This window comes from Pseudophryne corroboree, unplaced genomic scaffold (assembly GCF_028390025.1).
Source record: "Pseudophryne corroboree isolate aPseCor3 unplaced genomic scaffold, aPseCor3.hap2 scaffold_235, whole genome shotgun sequence".
Classification (NCBI taxonomy): Eukaryota; Metazoa; Chordata; class Amphibia; order Anura; family Myobatrachidae; genus Pseudophryne; species Pseudophryne corroboree.
The window spans coordinates 590,999-616,910 of record NW_026969003.1 but is presented as its reverse complement, the minus strand read 5'-3'; the positions used below and the strand labels follow the sequence as shown (position 1 = coordinate 616,910).

The window sequence follows — 25,912 nt, the reverse complement described above, 5'->3', positions numbered from 1 at the left end:
TCTTTGAGCAACTGGCCCCCATCGTTTGCAGATATTGCTGTCTCAGTGTTAGGGTCTCCTGCCCTGTGCTGCCACGTCGTCATGGCAACCGGGAGACAAGTGCTAGCGGAGTAACCTGAGCGCAGCTGATACTCCGGTTTGGGTCTTTTGCTGTGCAGTGGTTACAGGCTCTGTGCACGGCAGGGGATCTGGTGCTGGTTTTTGTGCTCACAGTCTGTGAGGTCTGAGTGGGGCGTGGACAGCACCTGCTTTATAAGGCCTCTTTTCAGGTTAAGCAGATGCTGCTGAATCTTTGTTGGTTAGTCAGTTCCTGAAAGTTAACCAGTACTGTGTAGCTTTGTATTTGTTTGTTGCTTACTGCAAATAGGCCTGGGGATTTGGTATTACACTCTGCCAAATCCAGACCTAGCAGTAAGACTGGAGTCAGTCGTTTAGCTTGCTGGGGTTCTGTTACTACTCTGTGAACTTAGCAAGTTTGCGGCTGTATTCTAAGACTTGCCTGTCTAATCCTGTCTCACTGTGCTAGGTGTCAGGGGTCAGTTTAGTGGCAGTAAGCTGAACCTGTGCACTGCAAGTGAGAATTAGGATTGTGGAGACTCTCCTTGTGTCTATCATTCCATTTCTGACCAAGGAGTTTACTGCCACACCCGTTGGTAACCCTTTAGGGTTTTGCTGTTGCCCTTAGCAACAGCATTTCGGGTTCTCTACGTATTAAAACACAACATCTTGCTTTTCCCATCTGAGCATTTCTAATACAAGGGAGATACCCAGTTCCTTAGCCTCTGGGCTTCTCTGTTCACTTTGTGTGTATTTTGTTACCCTATCACCTTCTGTGTACGTTATGTCATATTCCCCAGTCTGTCTGTGAGTCCATTTGTTTTGCATAACAGTTCAAACACCAGTACTTTCCTGCAGCCACTGGTGTGCATAACATATTCAGCAGCCTAATACTCCTGTTGAAATTTTGTGGGAATATGGAGCATACCCCTCAAAATACGTTGCAACAGGTGGTCGATCAGGTGCAGGTCCTGACTCGACAATTTAATGATTTGTCCATTAAAATGCACACCTCCCAGGCTGCTGGCGGAGCTCCCGCAGCAGCAGCACCTGCAGGGGTTAAGGAGCCGAAAGTAAATCTCCCGGATCGTTTTTCTGGAGATCGCTCGCAGTTCTTTTGTTTCAAGGAGAGCTGCAAGCTATACTTCCGGCTTAGGCCTCAGTCTTCTGGGTCAGAGATTCAGCGGGTGGGCATAGTGATTTCCTTGCTACAAGGAGACCCACAGGTCTGGGCATATGGGTTGCAGCCTGACTGTTCGTCGCTTAAAAGTGTTGATGTTTTTTTTACGGCACTGGGCATGTTGTATGATGACCCTGACAAGACGGCCTCAGCCGAGGCTCAGATTTCGATCCTTAAGCAAGGGCGAAGGCCAGTTGAGGTTTACTGTACGGAGTTTCGGAGGTTGGCCCATGATACCCAGTGGAATGACCCAGCCCTGAGACACCAGTACCGAAGAGGTCTTTCTAACCAGATAAAGGACCAACTGGTACAATATCCCTTGCCTGATAGCTTGGATCAGCTCATGCAGTTATCCATCCGGGTGGATAGACGGCTGAGAGAGCGTAGGCTTGAAAGGGAGACTGAGATTTCCTTCCTTCCCAAGGAAACCTCAGACTCTGAGGAATTTTCCGAGGAGCCTATGCAGATTGGGGCTACCCGCCTCTCCTCGCGTGAAAAGACGCGGAGGAGACAGCAGGGGTTGTGTTTGTACTGTGGGAATAAAGGTCATGTGGTAGTATCATGCCCAGAAAAGCCGGAAAACTTCAGGGCCTGAGGGTGATGGGAAATATCCTGTCAGGCCAGAAGTCAGAATTTCCCAAGAAGACTTTTATCATTCCGGTGACCTTGAAGATCCTCGGTCAAACTGTCAAGACTGAGGCCTTTGTGGACAGTGGGGCCGACGGGGTTTTTATGGACCGCCAATTCGCCCTGAAACACTCTGTTCCCTTAGTACCCTTGGCATCGGAAATTGAGATTTGTGGGTTAAACGGGGAACCATTATCCCAAGGTAAAATTACCTCTTGCACTAGCCAGATTTCTTTGTTTATTGGAGCCACACACTCTGAAAAATTGTCCTTTTATGTGACTGTCTGTACTTTTGCCCCATTGGTGTTGGGGTTACCCTGGTTAAGGGCCCACAATCCTCAATTTGACTGGGTCTCTGGGGAGATTCTTAGTTGGGGTACTGATTGTTTCAGGAGTTGCTTGAGCCTTCCAGTCAGGCTCTCGCAGCTAAGTTTGCCAGGATTGCCAGGGTGTTATGCAGATTTTGCGGACGTGTTCTCCAAAAAAGTTGCAGAGGTACTACCTCCCCATCGCCCCTATGACTGTGCCATTGATTTGTTGCCAAATGCTAAGCTTCCCAAGAGCAGGTTGTACTCCCTGTCACGTCCTGAGACTCCGGCTATGGCAGAGTACATTCAGAAGAACTTGGCTAAGGGATTTATCAGACCTTCACAGTCTCCAGTTGGGTCGGGGTTCTTCTTCGTGGGTAAAAAGGACGGTTCGTTGCGACCCTGCATCGACTTCAGGGAATTGAACCGTATCACGATTAAAAACTCATACCCACTGCCTCTCATTTCGGTCTTGTTTGACCAGCTTCGTACTGCCACCATTTTTTCTAAGATTGACCTAAGCGGTGCGTACAATCTAATCCGAATAAGAGGGGGATGAATGGAAGACTGCCTTTAATACCCACTCAGGGCATTATGAATATTTGGTGATGCCTTTTGGGCTCTGTAATGCCCCGGCAGTCTTCCAGGATTTCATGAATGATATGCTCAGGGAATATTTGGATAGATTCTTAGTTGTATACTTAGATGACATCCTAATCTTCTCCCATTCCCTGGAGGAACATCGGAAGCATGTACGCTTAGTCCTCCAGAAACTCAGAGACCACCGGCTTGGGGCGAAGCTGGAGAAGTGCGAATTTGAAGTTCAGCAAATCGCATTTCTAGGATATATTATCTCCCCAGAAGGTTTCCAAATGGAGGGTTCCAAGGTACAGGCAGTCCTGGATTGGGTGCAGCCCACTAGTTTGAAGGCGCTTCAGCGTTTCCTGGGCTTTGCAAATTTTTATAGACGATTTATCGCTGGATTTTCGTCTATAGTGGTGCCCTTGGTGGCACTCACTAAGAAAGGGGCGGATGTTGCTCACTGGTCTTGTGAGGCTAAAGCGGCTTTTGCCCGTCTCAAAAGGGCATTTGTTTCGGTCAAGGTGCTGCGACACCCAGATCCAGAGCGTCCTTTTGTGGTGGAGGTGGATGCCTCTGAGATGGGTATTGGGGCAGTGCTTTCTCAGATGGGAGTGTCTGATAATCGCCTTCATCCCTGTGCTTACTTTTCCCGTAAATTTTCGCCTGCCGAGATGAATTATGACGTGGGTAACCGGGAATTGTTGGCTATTAAGGATGCACTCGAGGAGTGGAGACACTGGCTTGAGGGGGCTAAGTTTGTGGTCTCAATTCTCACTGACCATAAGAATCTGGCATATTTAGAGTCAGCGAAGCGTCTCAATGCCAGGCAGGCACGATGGGCTTTGTTTTTTGCTCGCTTTAATTTTTTGATAACATATCGCCCTGGGTCAAAAAACATCAAGGCTGATGCGCTCTCGCAGAGTTTTGCTCCAATCCAGGAGACCACCGAGGAGCCGTTGCCCATTGTTTCCCCATCATGTATTAAAGTGGGCATTACCCAGGACCTCTTATCATTAGTCCTTAGAGCACAGGAGCAGGCTCCTCCAGACCTTCCGGTAGGTCTTTTGTTTGTGCCTCCTAGGTTAAGACAGCGAGTGTTCCTGGAATTCCATGCCAAGAAGTCGGCAGGTCACCCGGGTATTGCCAGAACTCGGGAGTTGCTATCTAGGGCGGTGTGGTGGCCCTCGGTGGCTAAGGATGTGGATCAGTGGGTTCGGGCATGTGACATCTGTGCCCGAAATAAGACTCCTAGAGGGGTTCCTGTTGGCCCATTACATCCACTCTCTATCCCATCTAAGCCATGGACCCACATTTCAATGGATTTTGTGGTGGACTTGCCCAAATCCTCGGGGATGACAGCCATCTGGGTTGTCGTTGACAGGTTTTCGAAGATGGCGCACTTCGTTCCACTGGTTGGGCTGCCATCGGCCAGACGCCTGTCTGAATTATTTATGCTGCATGTTGTGCGTCTCCACGGGTTACCACTTGATGTGGTCTCTGACCGCGGATCCCAGTTTGTGGCCAAATTCTGGAGGGCATTTTGTTCCGATCTCCAGATTTCTGTCAGCTTGTCGTCAGGCTACCATCCGCAGTCTAATGGGCAGACTGAAAGGGTGAACCAGTCCTTGGAGCAGTTCCTCAGGTGTTATGTCTCCAAGTGTCAGACTGACTGGGTTGCTCATCTGTCCATGGCGGAGTTTGCCTATAACAACGCGGCTCACTCTGTAAAAAGGGATCTCTCCCTTCATTTGTGTGTATGGGCATCATCCTAAGGCCAATTCTTTTGACCCCCTGGACTCCACGCCTGGTGGTTCCTCTGTGGTCTCGGTCCTTAGAGGTATTTGGCGGAAAGTGAAGAAAGCCCTTGTGTCTGTGTCATTAGTGACCAAAAGGGTTTTTGATAAGCGGAAAAGACCCTGCAGCTTCAAATTAGGAGACTTCGTCTGGTTGTCTACCAAGAATTTGAAGTTGAGACAGCCATCTCATAAGTTAGGCCCCCGGTTCATCGGCCCTTATAAGATCACCAGGGTTATCAATCCGGTGGCATTTCAGTTAGATCTGCCCCGTTCTTTGGGTATCAATAAAACATTTCATTGTTCCCTTTTAAAACGGGCGATTAGTAATCCTTCTTCCAGTGGAAGACCTTCCCCTCTTCTGATACGTGGCCAGAGGGAGTTTGTTGTTGAAAGGATTCTTGACTCCAAGGTGGTTCGGGGTCGGCTGTCATTTTTGGTGCACTGGAAGGGGTATGGCCCGGAGGAGCGGTCGTGGGTGCGCAGTTGTGATCTTCATGCCCCCAGACTGATACGCTCTTTCTTCTCGCAGTTCCCCGATAAACCCGGTGGTAGGGGTTCTTTGACCCCTCGTCAGAGGGGGGGTACTGTTAGGGTCTCCTGCCCTGTGCTGCCACGTCGTCATGGCAACCGGGAGACAAGTGCTAGCGGAGTAACCTGAGCGCAGCTGATACTCCGGTTCGGGTCTTTTGCTGTGCAGTGGTTATAGGCTCTGTGCACGGCAGGGGATCCGGTGCTGGTTCTTGTGCTCACAGTCTGTGAGGTCTGAGTGGGGCGTGGACAGCACCTGCTTTATAAGGCTTCTTTTCAGGTTAAGCAGATGCTCCTGAATCTTTGTTGGTTAGTCAGTTCCTGAAAGTTAACCAGTACTGTGTAGCTTTGTATTTGTTTGTTGCTTACCGCAAATAGGCCTGGGGATTTGGTATTACACTCTGCCAAATCCAGACCTAGCAGTAAGACTGGAGTCAGTCATTTAGCTTGCTGGGGTTCTGTTACTACTCTGTGAACTTAGCAAGTTTGCGGCTGTATTCTAAGACTTGCCTGTCTAATCCTGTCTCACTGTGCTAGGTGTCAGGGGTCAGTTTAGTGGCAGTAAGCTGAACCTGTGCACTGCAAGTGAGAATTAGGATTGTGGAGACTCTCCTTGTGTCTATCATTCCATCTCTGACCAAGGAGTTTACTGCCACACCCGTTGGTAACCCTTTAGGGTTTTGCTGTTGCCCTTAGCAACAGCATTTCGGGTTCTCTACGTATTAAAACACAACATCTTGCTTTTCCCATCTGAGCATTTCTAATACAAGGGAGATACCCAGTTCCTTAGCCTCTGGGCTTCTCTGTTCACTTTTTGTGTATTTTGTTACCCTATCACCTTCTGTGTACGTTATGTCATATTCCCCAGTCTGTCTGTGAGTCCATTTGTTTTGCATAACAGTTCAAACACCAGTACTTTCCTGCAGGCACTGGTGTGCATAACACTCAGCGAATTCTAGCAAAACAAACCAAGTTGCCCGCGGTAAGGCGACGGTGAAAGTTCAACTAGTGCCTTCACTCACTTTACGCCCCAATTGGCCAGTACGAGTTCCAGCAATGTGCCCACCACTGGTCGTACCCAATTCGCGGGATCTTTTTGTAACCTCTATTTACTGAGGCGTGTGGGAGTATGCTACCCTCCCCCAGTAAGTATTGGTTGTTGGAGATTTCCTGAGTGAACATCTAAACTCCCTTAAAATAACAAAAACCTACACAAATCACGTTAGAATGTACAAATAGCGTTTATGATCCCACAGTAAAATTTTAATGGGTATCAAGGTAACAAACTAATGCACACAATTACGTGCGGTACAGTCGCACTGCGCAAAAGTAACTTAATATTTATACGCTGTACGACCAACAGAATCTGTTGTTTAGGCTGAAAAACCTTCAGCCGGAGCTCAACTTGTGTCTATATGGGTACTACGCAAAACCCCCCGGGCTGCGCTTAAACCTTCGCAGTCCTTTTCTCTGCGGATACTACTTGCTCCTTTTACCTTATATAATGTTAACGCGGGCAAGCCAGTCCCACGCCACCAAGTGTCCACTCACCTGATGTGGTCTCCGACGGGATCCCGATTTCTGGGTTCACAAAATAATACCTTTATTTCCACACTCACTCCTGTTCATTCATATACACTCTAATCTTTCTGTACAGAAATTTCTTTCATACAGGCAGTAGTCCAATCCCTGGGTTTTGCAATAGAAAAAGGTTCTCTTTTAACTAAACTTTTTGGAAACTGAACAAACCTGTGCTATTATTAGGTGGCTATACTATACCGCCCACACTAAAACAATGTTATTGTGTGATTTGAGTCTCAATGGGCGTATCTGTACGCTCCGTTGCGCACTTTGCCCGAGACACGTATGCACAAAGTTCAGATATGCCCACAGCGACACAACTAACACGCTTCTATAAATGTAAACGATGTTCAACTGTAATCGCTTACCGTACACCACACAGTATCTGCTATGCTGTGTGCGTGTCCTTTACAATTATTCCCTTAAAAATTATCCTTTATAATCTCAACTAAATAGCACCAGATTTCCTGAGCACGTGTCTAATAATCGATTCTAATGGCAACAAGAGAATGAGATGCAACAATATACAAATTAAAAGAAATGCAGGTGCGTGCGTGCGTGTGTACGCAAAACAGAAATAAACAGTTTTAAAAGACAATAGCGTATTGTTCTTACCTTCCGGTTCTGGATTCCACCAGCACCCCTACAGCGTAGCGTAACAGACGCTTATCTAGTCAGCACCACTGTATCCCTCACCACCAATACGGATACGAAAGGATACTGCTTTCCCGCCCTTTGCTGACAGATAAAGTCTGTGTTCGCTAGTGTGGATGTGTGGAGGACGTACGAGGCCCCAATTGATAAAGCTGATTCTATACCTTATAACACAAGCTATTTACTGTATATCGTGAAGCCGTAATGGCCGCTGAACCTCGTGCACGTGCTACGCACTCCGTACGCTATTTGCGTATGAAGACCTCGCACATGGTACGCAAGTTACGTACACACGCTGCGCTGGGTGTACGGAATACACACAGCGAGCGTATACACAGATGATAACCTTTTTAACCTTACACAGAGTATGATTATACTATAATTCTTAGTGTTGAGATACTGTAAAGATATAACGCTGCTTAACCTTGTTATTTCAAAAGCTGCTTGAGCGATTGAGACGCTCCGAATACCCTCAGCAATGTAATAAACACACAATACCTTGCTAAGGCTCCAAAACCTTTACTAACGAGATTAGTTATATCAAAAGGGGAAACACAGTTAACATTTCATACACTACAGGCTAACATTAATATCTAACAGAATAACTACACATGAATATACTATAGCGGCACAATCGCAAACACAAATACATAGACTAAGAATGAATGGCTAACATTGAATGGGTAACAAAGTGGCCACAGAGAAACATACCATACGGGGAACACTCGCCAGCGCAACCGGATCCAGTCCTCCAATTATCAGAGATAAATGTTGATGAGAGAGAGTACTGGTCGGTCTGGGGATAGTGGCCTTTATATACACAACATACAGTACACTACAAAGGGCCCTACAATCTTTTTGTTCATTGGACACAGGAATGTCTCTCTGCACTGTAACAAAAGGTCATAGGTGGATTTGAACAGGTGGGCTGTGACTATTACAAACTGCTCACGTGTAAGGGAATCTCAGGATTCCCGCCGCATGGATAATGAAACGCAACTATAGTAAATGTCCAGAAACTACTAATAGACATAACTATACGCAGGAGCGATTAATCTTTACCTAACCAACACCGGTTTGTTACTAATAAAATACTCTTCGGTTAGGTACCAGACACCACTGTTCAACCTTTGTCAGACCCTTTGTATCATGAAAAGAGGGATTCCCAAGTCCATGAACCAGTCATATTAAACAAACTTACAGTTATTATTAAGGGGAACATTACCTATAAAACATACTATTTGGATTTGTTATGTAACGATTGAGTCGCCCGCTAGACGCACACAAACTCTACCGTAAATGCACATACCACGCGCCCGAGCGCACGGCCGTGGAGGCGCCGGCACGCAACTGCAAATATGCGCACGCACGGGAGAGAATGTGCAGCGGGCAAGCGCATGGGGTGAATATATGGCAACGTGTAGCATGATATTTTTCCGACTTTGACACTTGTCTTCACATAAACGTTCTGGAGTTAAGAGCCATTTACAACGACCTTCTACAAGCGGAACATCTTCAAGATCTACCCATACAGATCCAGTTGGACAATGTAACAGCAGTAGCGTACGTAAACAGTCAGGCAACTGGGAAGCAGACTTCCTCAGCAGACCAGATCTCCATCCAGGAGAGTGGGGCCTCCACCAAGAAGTCTTCGCAGAGGTGACAAGTCGTTGGGGAGTTTCCTCAAGTAGACGTGATGGCATCTCGTCTCAACAAGAAGCTTCAGAGATATTGTTCCAGGTCGAGGGACCCTCAAGCAATAGCAGTGGATGCACTGGTGACACCGTGGGTGTTTCAGTCGGTGTATGTATTCCCTCCACTTTCTCTCATTCCAACAGTTCTAAAGATCATAAGAAGAACAAAGATTCAAGCAATCCTCATTATCCCAGACTGGCCAAGGAGGGCTTGGTATCCAGATCTTCAGGAATTACTCATAGGAGATCCCTGGCCTCTTCCTTTGCGCAGGGGCCGTGCGTGTATGAAGACTTGCCGCTGCTACGTTTGATGGCATGGCTGTTGAACGCCGGATCCTAGCCCGAAAGGGTATTCCCAGAGAAGCCCTTCCCACACTTATTCAGGCCAGGAAAGGAGTAACGTCAAAACATTACCACCGTATTTGGAGAAAATATGTTTTTTGGTGTGAATCCAAGATGGCTCCAATGGAAGAGTTTCAGCTAGGACAATTTCTACAGGCAGGTGTGGATGCGGGCCTAAAATTTGGCTCAATTAAGGTACAGATTTCAGCCTTATCAGTTTTCTTTCAGAAACAATTGGCTTCCTTTCCAGAAGTTCAGTCCTTCGTGAAAGGAGTTTTGCACATCCAACCTCCATTTGTGCCTCCAGTGGCACCAAGGGACCTTAACGTGGTGTTGTGGTTCCTTCAATCACATTGGTTTGAACCTTCACAGAAGGTGGAGTTGAAATTCCTCACTTGTAAAGTGGCCATTCTGTTGGCCTTGGCATCCGCAGGGCAGGTGTCTGAGTTAGCGGCCTGGTCTCACAAGAGATTTTATTTGATCTTCCATGAAGATAGAGCAGAGTTGAAGACTCGTCAGCAATTTCTGCCGAAGGTGGTTTCCTCCTTCCACATGAACCAATCTATTGTGGTGCCAGTGGCTACTGACACCTTAGCTGAGTCAATGTCTCTGGATGTGGTCAGAGCTTTGAAGGTTTATGTCACCAGATCGGCTCGGATTAGGAAAACAGAGGCTCTGTTTGTCCTATATGCGCCCAATAAGTTTGGGTGTCCTGCTTCTAAGCATACCATTGCACTCTGGATCTGTGATACGATTCAGCATGCTCATTCCACGGCTGGACTACCGATAGCGGAATCGGTAAATGCCCATTCTACTAGAAAGGTGGGCTCGTTCTGGGCGGCTGCCCGGGGGGTCTCGGCGTTACAACTTTGCCTAGCAGCTACTTGGTCAGGGTCAAACACTTTTGCTAAGTTTACAAGTTTGATACCTTGGCCGATAAAAACCTCAAGTTTGGTCAATCGTGCTGCAGAGTCATCCGCACTCTCCCGCCCGTACTGGAGCTTTGGTATAACCCCATGGTACAGAAGTGGACCCCAGCTGTTAGGCGCCGGGGTCCGCTCGTCGGTGCGGACCGGCGCCTAGCAACCAGGGACGCCGTACGCGGACAGCCGCCGGCTCCCTGGCAACGCTGGACGCCGGGCGCGCTGAGCCGCACGGACCCTAGCAACAGGGACGCCACTGGCGGACCGTGTTCCCCGTTGCTAGGCTTTAAGAGTTAATGTATTCTCCTGCTCTCTGGCCTTGCAGCAAGGCAGCTGCACGGCATTTATTCTAATCAGCCTTTTGGCAGCTGATTGGAGGACTCCTTGTTAAATACACTCCCAGGGCTTCTCACAGACGCCGGTAATAGCTTCCTGCATGCTGTTTCTGTTTGCTGAGAGTCTGTTCCAGTCTTGCTGTATCCGGTCATTCCAGTATTCGGAAGTCCTGAACTCGGAAGTTTGTCATCTTATTCCTGGAGTCCTGACTAATCACCATATAACATCCAGTGGTGTTCGTGAGTCGCGGCCTTGCCGTGTGTTGCGGCTTGTCCGCTTTATCATTTATTATTTGTGTTTTGGAGCATTTTGCTGACGGTTCCGCTTCCACAGGTCCACTCTGGTATCCGGCGGTGCTGGGTACGAGTATTGGACAAGTGGATTTTGGTTGTCCTTTTCCCTGGCGGGTTTCCGCACATACTTCTGTTTTTGTTAGTTAGCTTGTTGCCCCTGGCCTGTTGTCAGTCAGAGGTCCTCTTGTTATCATCCTGCCTCGGATTTCCCTTTGTCTCTCACTAAGACCGGGGGGCACCGGAGTTGGGCAGACATAATCCGCCCTTCAAACGTGGCTGCCAGGGGCTCAAGAAACCATAGTCTCGCAGGGGATTTCCGATAGCACGGGTGAGACAATAAAGTTAGGGCGCCAGGGGCAACTAGTCTTCCCTGCTCCCGTTACCTGCATTCCATTCCAGCGCTCTGGTCCTTGTCATAAAATCTCCTCCGGTCAGGAGTGCTGGAATCATAACATTATTACCGGCCATACCAAAACTTAAAATTAAACGGAGTTTAATTTTTTCTTATTCAGTTTTTGTAAGAAATTGTCGGCCTCATGAATCCAACAGGGTTAGGACCAAATCCTGGTCAGCTCTTAATCAGTCAGATTCAAGAACTTACTCAGATGGTTCAGGATCTTTCCCTTCGGGTGAAGTCGCAGGAAGATCTTTTACGAACTTCCCCGAGGGTAGTTCCTGAACCAAAAATGCATTTGCCTGACCGTTTTTCTGGGGATAGAAAAGAGTTTTTTAATTTTAAAGAATCCTGTAAACTTTATTTTCGTTTAAGACCGATCTCCTCGGGTACTGAATCTCAGCGGGTCGGGATTATTATTTCTTTGCTCCAGGGGGATCCCCAGACTTGGGCATTTGGTTTAAAAGCAGATGATCCGGTGTTGTTGTCAGTAGACGCTTTTTTGGGGTCTTTAGGACTGTTATATGACGACCCTGATAGAGAGGCATCCGCTGAAGGTCAGTTGCGCGCTCTCAGACAGGGTAGGAATCCCGCAGAGGTTTATTGTACGGAGTTTCGCCGGTGGTCGAACGACTGTGGCTGGAATGACCCAGCCCTGCGCAGTCAGTTTCGCCTCGGCTTATCAGAATCTATTAAAGACAGTCTCCTCCAGTATCCCGCTCCTGAGACTCTCGATAAACTCATGGAGCTTTCTATTAAGATTGATCGTCGTCTCAGAGAGCGGAAGGCTGAAAAAGGAGCATCGGTCAGGTCATCTCCGTGTGTATATTCCATCCCTGAGGACATAGAGGAGCCCATGCAGATGGGTCTCTCCCGGTTGTTTCCTGAAGAGAGAGCCAGAAGGCAAAACTCTGGTCTTTGTTTGTACTGTGGGGGTAAGGGACATTTTGCTCGTAATTGTCCGAATAAGTCGGGAAACGCCTTGACCAGGTGAATTGTGAGGGGGTTCACCTAGGTCTGCAGCTTATCTCCTCGCAAAACTCCCTTTTAGTCCCAGCTAAGGTTTCCTTTGGCAGCCTCAGTTCCTCGGTGTCGGCTTTTGTCGACAGTGGAGCCGCAGGAAACTTTATGGATTTAACTTGGGCCAAGGCCTTAGGCATTCCTCAGTTATCTTTGGGTAGGAGTGTCACCATGCATGGTTTAGATGGGAGTCCACTGTCCAATGGGGTTATTTCCCTCTGTACACCCCCTGTATTACTTACGGTAGGAGCTCTTCATTCTGAAAAGATTGAGTTCTTCCTTACCCATTGCCCAGCAGTTCCAGTGGTTCTGGGTCACCCTTGGCTGGCCTTTCACAATCCCACCATTGATTGGCGGTCAGGGGAGATTTCTCAATGGGGTGCCTTCTGTGATAAGGAATGTATTTTGTTTCCAGTCAGAATAGCTGCTGCAATTCCTGAACTCATTCCCGTGGAGTACCAGGAGTTTGCTGATGTGTTCTCCAAGGGCAATGCAGACATTCTGCCTCCCCATCGGCCTTATGATTGCGCCATTGAGCTAATTCCTGGTGCCGCATTGCCAAAGGGAAGGTTATATGCTTTATCCGGGCCAGAAACTGCGGCCATGAATGACTATGTTAAAGAGAGCCTAGGGAAAGGATTTATTAGGTCATCTAAATCTCCTTTAAGTGCAGGCTTCTTCTTTGTGGAGAAAAAGGATGGCTCGCTCAGACCTTGCATTGACTATAGAGCCTTAAATAAAATCTCAGTTAAAAATACTTATCCTCTGCCGCTGATTTCTGTCCTCTTTGATCAGCTGCGTTCGGCTGTGATTTTCTCCAAAATCGATCTAAGAGGAGCGTATAACCTCATCCGAATCAGGTCCGGAGATGAGTGGAAGACGGCCTTCAGTACTCAGTCGGGTCACTACGAGTACCTAGTGATGCCGTTCGGCTTGTCTAACGCTCCAGCAGTTTTCCAGGACCTCATTAACGATGTGCTCCGTTACTTCCTAGGGAAATTCGTGGTCGTTTACTTAGACGACATCCTGATTTATTCTGACTCTATTGAACAACATGTTACCCAGGTGCGTCAGGTTCTTCAAAAGTTACGTGAGAATCATCTATATGCCAAACTGGAGAAATGCGAGTTTCATGTCACGGAGGTATCTTTTTTAGGATACATTATTTCCCCTCGGGGATTTTTCATGGAACCAAAGAAGCTTCAGGCCATCCTTAGTTGGGCGCAACCCACCAATTTAAAAGCAATTCAGCGCTTTTTAGGGTTTGCGAATTATTACAGGAGGTTCATTCATTCCTTCTCAGACCTGGTTGCTCCCATTGTGGCCCTGACAAAGAAAGGAGCGGATCCTACCAACTGGTCGCGTGAAGCGGAGTTGTCCTTTCGGGCCTTGAAACAAGCTTTTGTCTCGGCTCCAGTCCTTAGACATCCCAATCCAGGATTGCCTTTCGTTGTGGAGGTTGATGCCTCGGAGGTTGGAGTAGGGGCTATACTATCTCAAAAGGATCCAGAGTCTCGGGAACTACATCCTTGTGCCTTTATGTCTAGGAAATTCTCCTCCGCTGAATCCAACTATGACGTTGGTAACCGGGAACTACTGGCAATTAAATGGGCTTTCGAGGAGTGGAGGCATTGGCTGGAGGGAGCAACACATACCATTTCAGTATTGACTGACCATAAGAATCTGCAATACATCGAATCAGCTAAGCGGCTGAATGCCCGGCAGGCTCGCTGGGCTTTGTTCTTTACTCGTTTCAAGTTTATTATAACTTTCAGGCCAGGTTCCAAGAATACCAAGGCAGATGCTCTGTCACGCAGTTTTCTTCCGGTTCATGATAACAGTCCTGTTACTCCCATACTTCCATCTTCAGTCATTTGGGCAGGCCTCACACAAGATTTATTTACCCAGTTAAAACAGCTTCAACACCAAGCTCCTGGAAATTCTCCTGCTGGTCGTCTTTACGTCCCTGAGTTCCTGAGAGCTAATGTTTTGACTGAGTTCCATGATAACAAAGTTTCCGGGCATCCAGGGATCTCTAAGACATTGGAGTTAGTCTCCCGCTCAGTATGGTGGCCTGGTCTTTCTAAAGACGTTAAGGAGTTTGTTTCTTCATGTCAGGTTTGTGCACAGCATAAGGTTCCCCGTTCCTTGCCTATCGGGCAATTTATGCCCTTGAATGTCCCTCTCAGGCCATGGTCTCATATTTCCATGGATTTTGTGGTGGACCTTCCCCTTTCAGCTGGATGCAGAGTCATTTGGGTGGTAGTAGACCGTTTTAGCAAGATGACTCTTTTCATTGCCCTTCCCCGACTGCCATCTGCCCAAGGATTGGCAGTGTTTGTTTCTCCGCCATATTTTCAGACTTCATGGGTTGCCCACTGATATTGTTTCTGATCGGGGTCCACAATTCGTTGCACAATTCTGGAAGTGTTTTTGTGCTTCATTAAAGATGAGATTGTCATTAACATCTGGTTACCACCCACAGTCCAACGGGCAAACCGAGCGAGTTAACCAATCATTGAAACAGTATTTGCGTTTGTACTCAGCCAAACTCCAGAATGATTGGTCCGAGTTTCTTCCATTGGCAGAGTTTGCTTACAATAATTCTTGTCATTCCTCCACCAACGTGTCTCCATTCTTTTCAGTTTTTGGTTTTCACCCCAGAGCTAATTCTTTTTTTCAACATTCCTCAGTTTCCTCGCTAACCTTAACCTCCCATCTCAGAGCCATTTGGAAAAAAGTGCACCTTGCTCTCAGAAAAGTGGCCTTTCGTGAGAAAAAATTTTCTGACCGGCTCCGACGTCCTTGCAATTTTAAGGTGGGAGATAGGGTATGGTTGTCGACTCGTAACATTAGACTTCGACAATCTTCAGCTAGGTTGGGACCCAAATTTATTGGACCATTTCATATCATTAAAAAAGTTAACCCAGTTGCTTTCCGGTTACGTTTACCAAAATCTCTTCGGATTGGTAATACGTTTCATTGCTCCCTGTTGAAGCCATACATTTCTTCCAATAAATTTCCTCGGAAGATCTCTCAGGGAAGACCTCCAGTGGATGTACAGGGACAACAGGAGTTCCTGGTGGAGAAGGTTCTCGATTCCAAGTTGTCCAGGGGCCGGCTTTATTTTCTGGTTCACTGGAGAGGTTATGGTCCAGAGGAAAGGTCCTGGGTCCTGGATAAGGATCTTCATGCCCCAAGGCTCAAGAGGGCATTTTTTCGGGAGTTTCCTTAGAAGCCTGGCTTTAGGGGTTCCTTGACCCCTCCTCAAGGGGGGGGTACTGTTAGGCGCCGGGGTCCGCTCGTCGGTGCGGCCCGGCGCCTAGCAACCAGGGACGCCGTACGCGGACAGCCGCCGGTTCCCTGGCAACGCTGGACGCCGGGCGCGCTGAGCCGCACGGACCCTAGCAACGGGGACGCCACTGGCGGACCGTGTTCCCCGTTGTTAGGCTTTAAGAGTTAATGTATTCTCCTGCTCTCTGGCCTTGCAGCAAGGCAGCTGCACGGCATTTATTCTAATCAGCCTTTTGGCAGCTGATTGGAGGACTCCTTGTTAAATACACTCCCAGGGCTTCTCACAGACGCCGGTAATGGCTTCCTGCATGCTGTTTCTGTTTGCTGAGAGTCTGTTCCAGTCTTGCTGTATCCGGTCATTCCAGTATTCGGAAGTCCTGAACTCGGAAGTTTGTCATCTTATTCCTGGAGTCCTGACTAATCACCATATAACATCCAGTGGTGTTCGTGAGTCGCGGCCTTGCCGTGTGTTGCGGCTTGTCCGCTTTATCATTTATTATTTGTGTTTTGGAGCATTTTGCGGACGGTTCCGCTTCCACAGGTCCACTCTGGTATCTGGCGGTGCTGGGTACGAGTATTGGACAAGTGGATTTTGGTTGTCCTTTTCCCTGGCGGGTTTCCGCACATACTTCTGTTTTTGTTAGTTAGCTTGTTGCCCCTGGCCTGTTGTCAGTCAGAGGTCCTCTTGTTATCATCCTGCCTCGGATTTCCCTTTGTCTCTCACTAAGACCGGGGGGCACCGGAGTTGGGCAGACATAATCCGCCCTTCAAACGTGGCTGCCAGGGGCTCAAGAAACCATAGTCTCGCAGGGGATTTCCGATAGCACGGGTGAGACAATAGAGTTAGGGCGCCAGGGGCAACTAGTCTTCCCTGCTCCCGTTACCTGCATTCCATTCCAGCGCTCTGGTCCTTGTCATAAAATCTCCTCTGGTCAGGAGTGCTGGAATCCTAACACCAGCATCCTCTAGGACGTATGAGAAAATATGATTTTAATACCTACCGGTAAATCCTTTTCTCTTAGTCTGTAGAGGATGCTGGGCGCCCGACCCAGTGCGTACTGTATCTGCAGTTATTAGTTTGTGGTTACACACATGTTGTGTTACGTTTCTTTTCAGCTTGTTGCTGCAATTGTTCATGCCTGTTGGCATGTGTTATGTTGAATGCCATGTTGTGCGGCATGGTTGAGGTGTGAGCTGGTATGTATCTCACCTTAAATTAAATGTAAATCCTTTCCTCGAAATGTCTGTCTCCCTGGGCACAGTTCCTATACTGAGGTCTGGAGGAGGGGCATAGAGGAAGGAGCCAGTTCACACCCGTGAAAAGCCTTAAAGTGCCCATGGCTCCTGCGGCACCGTCTATACCCCATGGTACTAAAGTGAACCCCAGCATCCTCTACGGACTAAGAGAAAAGGATTTACCGGTAGGTATTAAAATCCTATTATTATTATTATACAGGGTGAGCAGCCTGTGGTGTCCTGTTAGTAGTATTATACAAGGGGCACGGCCTGTGGTGTCTGGTTACTATAGCAGCAGAGTAATAATAACAGTAATGAGTGGTCACCCTCCGCTGTACACCCAGATTTCCTACTTTAGTTCCTCTCTCCCCACATCTACACTCCGTACTCTCCTGTGTACTCTCCCCTGGTTATCCTGGTCGCCCTGGATAAGGTCACCAGCCAATAGGCTGATGATTATTGGTTGTTGTGGACGTGGTCAACATGGTAAGAAAGTCGACAGTGAAAAGTCCAACGCATGACAGGTCGACAGATGAATAATTTGACATTACATTTTTTTATGTTTTTGGTGACGTTTTTGCCGTAACATGACCAGGAACCCCAATTAGTGGATTGCGTCCCATTGCGTGGCTCGCTTTGCTTGCCAGGTAACTATTCCCAATCATGTGTCGACATGTCCAGTGTCAACTTTTTTTTTTACTGTATTACTTGTGGGAATAGTTCCTTTTTAGTCGGCATGCCGACTGTTGGGATTTTCAGGATGCAGGAGGAGGTATTGTGACCGGCGGTCACATGACTACATCCCATAATCACAAGTCTACTATGACTTTCTGGAATAAATTTAATAGAATAGTCCAACATCCCTAATTCTCGTGTTTTGTAAATGATTCATGTGGAGCAACTTGCACCAGAAGTGTATCTGGGAGGAATAAGACCCCGGCTAGGAGAGTAGCATTGGTGTAACATTATACAGTACAGCCATATGGAGCTGGGTCACAGGAACCTCTGAGAGACGCCGGCCAGGGCTCTGAGATTCACTCAGGATGGACACGGACAAGAGTCACAAGACTGAGAAGATAATTAATATCACCCTGGAGATCATCTACCTACTGACTGGGTAGGTGAGGGGATCTGGGAGTGTCACAGTGACGTCACTTATATCTATAGTAATAATACAGCGACATCACTGGGGGAGGAGAGGGGATCTGGTTGCATCACAGTGACATCATATATCTATAGTAATAATACAGGGACATGACTGGGGGATGTGAGGGGATCTGGGAGCAACACTGACATCACACATATAAAAAATATATGTATATAGTAATAATACAGAGACATGACTGGGGAGGTGTGGGGATCTGGGAGCGTTACAGCGACATCACATATCTATAGTAATAATACAGGGACATGGGTGAGGGGGTCTGGGTGCGTCACAGTGACATCACTTATATCTATAGTAATAATACAGGGAAATGACTGGGGAGGTGAGGGGATCTGGGAGTGTTACTGTGACATCACTTATCTACAGTAATAATACAGGAACATGACTGGGGAGGTGAAGATTTCTGGGAGTGTCACAGTGACATCATATATCTATAGTAATAATACAGGGACATGACTGGGGGGAGGTGATGGGATCTGGGAGCGTCACAGTGACATATACATATATATAGTAGAGATGAGTGGGTTCGGTTTTACTCGGTTCTCAAAACGGCATCTTATTGGCTCACGGACGTCACTTATTTTGGATAGCCAATAAGAAATCTCCGGATAAAACCGAACTGGCGTTAATTCTGGCTTTACACCCGAAACCGCTCATCTCTATTATATAGTAATAATACAGGGACATGACTGGGGAGGTGAGGGGATCTGGGAGTATCACAGTGACATTGCTTATATCTATAGTAATAATAATACAGTGACATGGCTGGGGGGATCAGGGAGCGTCACAGTGATATCTCTAATATCTATAGTAATAATACAGGGACATGACTGGGGAGGTGAGGGGATCTGGGAGTGTCACAGTGATGTCGCTTACAGCTATAGTAATAATACAGGGACATAACTGGGTAGGTGAGGGTATCTGGGAGTGTCATATCAATTGTAATAATAGAGGGACATGACATATCTGTAGTTACAGCTGTAACCAGGGAGCCGATAGCCTCTGTGACTGGATGCTTCCGACGCCCTCACCGACTCGCGTCCGCAGTCACAGAACAGGTATGGGTCACACGGGACCTGGCAAATTAGGGGATTCCAGCTTGCTGTCAGTAACCATCTTTTACTGACTCCACCAACTGTGCAGTGGGCAGGTTCTACAGTACCAGTCAAAAGTTTGGACACACCTTCTCATTCAATGGCTTTTTTGTATTTAAATTATTTTCTACATTGTAGAATAATTCTGAAGACATCAAAACTATGAGAGAACACATATGAAATTATGTTGTAAACAAAAAAGTGTTAAACAAATCCAATTATGTTTTATATTTTCGATTCCTCAAAGAAGCCCCCTTTTTGCTTTGATGACAGCTTTGCACACTCTTGGCATTCTCTCAATCAGCTTCATGAGGTAGTCTCCTGGAATGGTCCATTGATTTACTACTGCTGAAAAATGTACTGATGAAACTAAGCAAAGTATTTTGGAATAGAACCATGTTTGATAGCTATCAGAGTAATAAACTGATTCCTAGAGGGCTAAGACCTAATGTTTTTTCAACCTTTGACCGTGAAGAAAGGATGGGAAACTGTTTTACTGGAATGTTCTGAGATCCTTATTAAGATACTGATTAAACATCATGATAGTAAAATAAAACAGTATACGGAGGAAATCTCCACTAATGGAGAGAAATTGAAACAACATGATGGTTTGGAGCAATTCCAAAATACATATCTGAAATATAAACATGAGGTTGAGGTAGCAGAGAAAAATATAATTGAACGAAAACAACAGAAATTCTTAAGAGACAAGAATGACTATCTCAACGGTACCATCTTCAGATGGAGCATAAATAAGACATACAGGAATACAATGAGGGAAAAGGTTTCTCTACATCAAAGGTAGAGACATCTGAAAGTGAAATGTCAGATCAGTCAACAGTAAGGAATCAGAGATGTTCACAACATTTTTTAGGGGCAGGTCCGAGTGGATAACCAGATACAGGACCCCAAAGAGAACAAGAAGGGGACTCAATAAGAAAAAATCAGAGAGAGAGGAGACTGGGGAAGAAACCCACAGCGGAAGTACAACGCCTTCAGGAGATAACTCCAGAGGACACTATGAAAATCATCAATATCAGTGACAGAATTTTAAATGAGCATCATAAAAGTGTGCTTTCCAAAGGACTGTCATTTCCCCCCACTAAAAATATGGATAGATTTATAGTGGAAAAGGACCTGAACCTCTTTGCAAGGAAGATTATGTTGAGGAAATTTTACCACAATAGGGAAAATGATGCCACAACTACTGATATAGGAGAGATGGAAGTAGATGCCATTAGAGCATTGGGAGATCTGCTACAGAAAAATAATGAATATCAAGGAACATGTTCCAGGAACTATCGTGATATGAGTCTAAGAAAGAAATCAACTTTCTTCCTGAACATTAATATTTGTCCACAAGTTAAAATTTACATGGATTTAGTATCCAAGGATTTGGACAATCTTTATAGTGAAGGGAAGAAAATACTGTATCCCAACCTAACAAAATATGAACGGAAAGCTCTGCAGGATATTGAAAAATGGGACGATGTAGAAATCAAATCATCTGATAAGGGTGGTGATGTTGTAATTTGGAGGAAAGATTACTACCTTGAGTACATAATGAGGCAATTGAATGGTACATCATGCTATCAAAAATTAATTTTCAATCCCACAGCAAACTTCTTGAAGTGCTATTTACAGCTGATCGAAAAGAGTTATGCCGAAGGAATTATTACTAAGAGGGAAAAATAATTTTTATGGGTGGAGAACGCCAAGGTACCAACCTTCTATGTCCTGCTCAAAATACATAAAAATCCTGACAAACAACCCGGAAGACCTATGGTGTCGGGTATGGGAGGCCTTGCTGAAAAGGTAAGTGTGTTTGTGGCTAAACAAGTCAGAAAGTTTGTTACTGAATTGCCATCTTAGACAAGGGACACCTTGGACATATTGGCCAAAATAGAAAATCTGACAGTAACATCAGACACATGGCTCTGTACATGCGACGTTGAGTCGCTATATACAAGTATTAATCATGAGAGAGGACTTTGAGCTGTTGAACATTTTCTCAGTATGAGGAATATAAGCAAACTTGACGAATTTACAATTAAACTTTTGGAATTCATTCTAACAAAAAATTATTTTGTTTTCAATGAGAGATTTTATCTCCAGATCCAGGGTACAGCGATGGGCAGTACATGTGCGCCTACGTACGCCAATCTGTACCTCGGGTGGTGGGAGCGTGAATTCGTAATTTTGGATAATAATGACATCTATACGAACCACATAACGGGGTGGTTTCGATATATAGATGACATCCTGATACTGTGGGAAGGAGAGAAGGAGCTCCTAATAGAATTCATCAACATCTTGAATCAAAATGAGTTAAATTTAAAGTTAACTTCAGAAATGAGTCAAACATCTATTACTTTCTTTTCTTGGATTTAGCTATTAAATTGAAGAAGATGGTGCAATTACTACTGATTTGTACAGAAAAGCAACTGCCACAAACAGTTCCCGTCTTCCAGCAACAATACGAGGAGTCCCTAAGGGAGAATTTATAAGGATACGTCGTAACTGCTCAAGTAAAGAAAAATGTGAAAAGAGGGCAAAAGAACTGAAGGAAAGGCTTAAACTGAGAGGGATACAGTAATAAAAGCATCAAAACCAGCTCCAAAATAGCTGCAAATACAGATAGAAAATCTCTAATTCTCCCCAAAAAAGCAAGAGCTACAGGAGAACAACAACCGGAAATTAGATTCATGGGAACATTCTGTAATGAACACAGAGATACGAGACATCTTACAGAAACATTGCCATGTGGTAATCATGGATGCAGATATAAAAGTAACCTTGGGAGAAAAGGTGCACACAAGTTGGAGAAAGTCACCAAACATAAAAGATACTTTAGTACCCGGCCATTTCCTGCGAGATGGAAAACATCATAAAGACAAAAACATCACGAGGTGTTTTCCTTGTGGAGTATACAACACCTGCCAGTATATTCAACGGACAAAGAAGATTAAAGACCGCTATGGAAAACAAAGAAAGATACATGCCTATATCAACTGTAAATCAGTTGGAGTAGTGTATTGTGGGAAAAAATACATAGGAATGACAAGCAGGCAATTAAGGATACGCATCATGGAGCATATTAGAAACATCAGGAATGTATCCATAGATCTCTGAGGAGAATTACAGGATCCCACAGGAGGATCAGGTAGGTGGAATTTAGGGTCTCGCCAATATACCAAAGTGACTGTCACTGGGCTGATACTGAGGTGGGAGTGAAGCAAATAAGAGCAAGTAGGTGACACCATGCTGCAGTGCAGGGGGCAGATCTGGGAGGAGCGTGTCCAATGTCAAATCTGAATTACTCTGTAAGAATAGAACTGCCCAGTACTTGTTGGGCTTCGTGTCAAAGCAGCCAGTATTTACCCTGCATGCAATCACAAGGTTTGTCCAGATGCAAAGTTATATAATATGCAGAGCAGCTGTGTGTGTCTCATACACTGATATTATACTGTTTCCTCTCAAGTAATTACATCAGGCATTACACTTTATATTCTCTGATCTATTTAGGGGGAACAGCTGACTGATATGAAAATAAATTATATAGACAGAGAAGAAGAAATGTATGTGACTGATAAGAAGCCAGAAGATATAGAGGGAGAAGAAGAGACGTATGTGACTGATATGAAGGCAGAAGATACAGAGGGAGAAGAAGAGACGTATGTGACTGCTATGAAGGCAGAAGATACAGAGGGAGAAGAGGAGATGTATGTGACTGATATGAAGGCAGAAGATATAGAGGGAGAAGAAGAGACGTATGTGACTGATATGAAGGCAGAAGATATAGAGGGAGAAGAAGAGACGTATGTGACTGATATGAAGGCAGAAGATACAGAGGGAGAAGAAGAGACGTATGTGACTGCTATGAAGGCAGAAGATACAGAGGGAGAAGAGGAGATGTATGTGACTGATATGAAGGCAGAAGATACAGAGGGAGAAGAAGAGACGTATGTGACTGATATGAAGGCAGAAGATATAGAGGGAGAAGAAGAGACGTATGTGACTGATATGAAGGCAGAAGATATAGAGGGAGAAGAAGAGACGTATGTGACTGATATAAAGGCAGAAGATAAAGAGGGAGAAGAAGAGACGTATGTGACTAATATGAAGGCAGAAGATACAGAGGGAGAAGAAGAGACGTATGTAAGGGGTGATCAGCAGTGTAAGGAGGAGGAAATCCCTACAGATATCGGCACAGGTGAGTAATAAACACTAATTACAGAAGTCACATATTATCCTTACTCAGTCACTACAGCAATCTCTTATCCTACACCGTCCTCTATCAGTACAGACTAATGAGGGAAATGTATCTGCCCAGTGAGGTAGCCAGGAGTCATCAGCCCCTATTATACTCCTGCACTCCCCCTCACATCATGTCACTGTGTGTTACCAGCATAGAGATCTGACCAGTCTCCTCCCCACACTCTCTGGTGTATCTCATACATCAGGAGCCATCAGCCCCTATTATACTCCTGCTCTCCCCCTCACATCATGTCACTGTGTGTTACCAGCCCAGAGATCTGACCAGTCTCCTCTCCACACTCTCTGGTGTATCTCATACATCAGGATCCATCAGCCCCTATTATACTCCTGCTCTCCCCCTCACATCATGTCACTGTGTTACCAGCCCAGAGATCTGACCAGTCTCCTCCCCACACTCTCTGGTGTATCTCATACATCAGTGGCCATCAGCCCCTATTATACTCCTGCTCTCCCCCTCACATCATGTCACTGTGTGTTACCAGCCTAGAGATCTGACCAGTCTCCTCCCCACACTCTCTGGTGTATCTCATACATCAGGAGCCATCAGCCCCTATTATACTCCTGCTCTCCCCCTCACATCATGTCACTGTGTGTTACCAGCCTAGAGATCTGACCAGTATCCTCCCCACACTCTCTGGTGTATCTCGTACATCAGGAGCCATCAGCCCCTATTATGCTCCTGCTCTCCCCCTTACATCATGTCACTGTGTGTTACCAGCCCAGAGTACTGACCAGTCTCCTCTCCACACTCTCTGGTGTATCTCATACATCAGGAGCCATCAGCCCCTATTATACTCCTGCTCCCTCCTCGCATCATGTCACTGTGTGTTACCAGCCCAGAGATCTGACCAGTCTCCTCCCCACACTCTCTGGTGTATCTCATACATCAGTACTGGAGGCGTCAGTATAATGATCAAATAACTGGTCAGTGTGATGAGACCCCATGTGACATGGGTGATCATTCCGAGTTGTTCGCTCGGTATTTTTGCGCCAAGTAAATTTCTCTGCAGTTAGGTATTTTACTCACGGTTTTTTCTTCGTTCTGGTGATCGGAGTGTGATTGACAGGAAGTGGGGGTTTCTGGGCGAAAACTGACCGTTTTATGGGTGTGTGCGAAAAAACGCTACCGTTTCTGGGAAAAACGCGGGAGTGGCTGGAGAAATGGGGGAGTGTCTGGGCGAACGCTGGGTGTGTTTGTGACGTCAAACCAGGAACGACAAGTAACTGATCGCAGATGCCGAGTAAGTCTGGAGCTACTCAGAAACTGCTAAGAGAGGTCTAATCGCAATATTGCGAATTCGTCGGTCGCAATTTTGATAAGCGAAGATTCACTCCCAGTAGGCGGCGGCTTAGCGTGTGCAAAGCTGCTAAAAGCAGCTTGCGAGCGAACAACTCGGAATAAGGGCCATTACCCATTATCTTCCTCGAGTAGTGTTAGTGAAGTGACTGATTTTCAGCATGATGTATCCTACACATCACAATACACACTTCACATAAACTGTATTTCTCTTATGTCCTAGAGGATACTGGGAACCATTTAGTACCGTGGGGTATAGACGGGTCCACTTGGAACCATGGGCACTTTATTTGATAGTGTGCGCTGGCTCCTCCCTCTATGCCCCGCCTAACGGACTCTGTTTAGAAAATGTGCACGGAGGAGCCGGTCACGCTTATGGAAGCTCCTGAAGAGTTTTCTGCATTTATTTTATGTTATTTTCAGGCAGGACTAGGTGGCACCAGGCTGCCTGCTTCATGGGACTTAGGGGGGATAATGGCCCAACCTCTTGAAGGGTTAATGGTCCCGTTCCCCGCTGATAGGACTCTGGCTTCTGAGGGAAATATTTGCAAGTCCCACCACAGCGAGTGTATATTCTCGCAGCACGCTGCCACCCCTAACAGAGCCAGAAGAGTGAACAGTGGGGAGTACTAATCCAGCGTCCTGGTTAGCGGGTCGCCGGCCATTATGGCGGCATGAGGGTATGAAGACCCATGGTTTCTTATGAGGGAGCAAACTGAGTCTCAGTAAACTGCACACAGTACCTACACTGGCAAACACAGACTTAAAACGGCTCTGACTCCATTTTAAGCACTAAATTACCTCAGCCAGTATATAAAAAAAGCGGGAAGACAGCTCGCCATTTCGGGGGCGGGGCTTCACTATGAGTGGATCCAGCAACTCACCAGCGCCATTTTCTTTCTGCATTGGACACAGACGCTGACTAGACAGGGACACGCAGCTACTCCGGAGAGACTCCAGATTACCTCAGCGATACCAGGGGGTCGTAACAGGGGGGAGCGATTATTAGTGTACTAACGACCCGCACGGCAGTGAAAATCTGCTAGCGATTGACCAACTCGGAATGACCCCCTCAGTCCCCAAACCAGCATCTCAGACCACTACAATTTGTCTGCAAAAACGTACACTGGCCCATAACTTGCAGTCTGACTCTGATGATGATGGGTCAGACATGGAGGAGGGTGAGGCGGACTCAGAGGCGGGGATGCTGCACTGTCACAGGGAATAGAGGCT

General features: G+C 46.3%; 1 protein-coding gene across 1 annotated transcript in view; it reads left to right on the top strand.

Annotated features, from left to right (window-relative positions):
* The window catches only part of LOC135010449 (gastrula zinc finger protein XlCGF26.1-like), an 80,405-nt gene that overhangs the window by 35,649 nt on the left and 18,844 nt on the right, over positions 1-25,912 (top strand). Inside the window, exon 2 of the mRNA XM_063952368.1 lies at positions 22,630-23,317. Coding sequence (XP_063808438.1) covers positions 22,648-23,317 — 670 coding nt within the window. The 5' untranslated portion in view covers positions 22,630-22,647. The remainder of the gene's footprint in view (positions 1-22,629; positions 23,318-25,912) is intronic.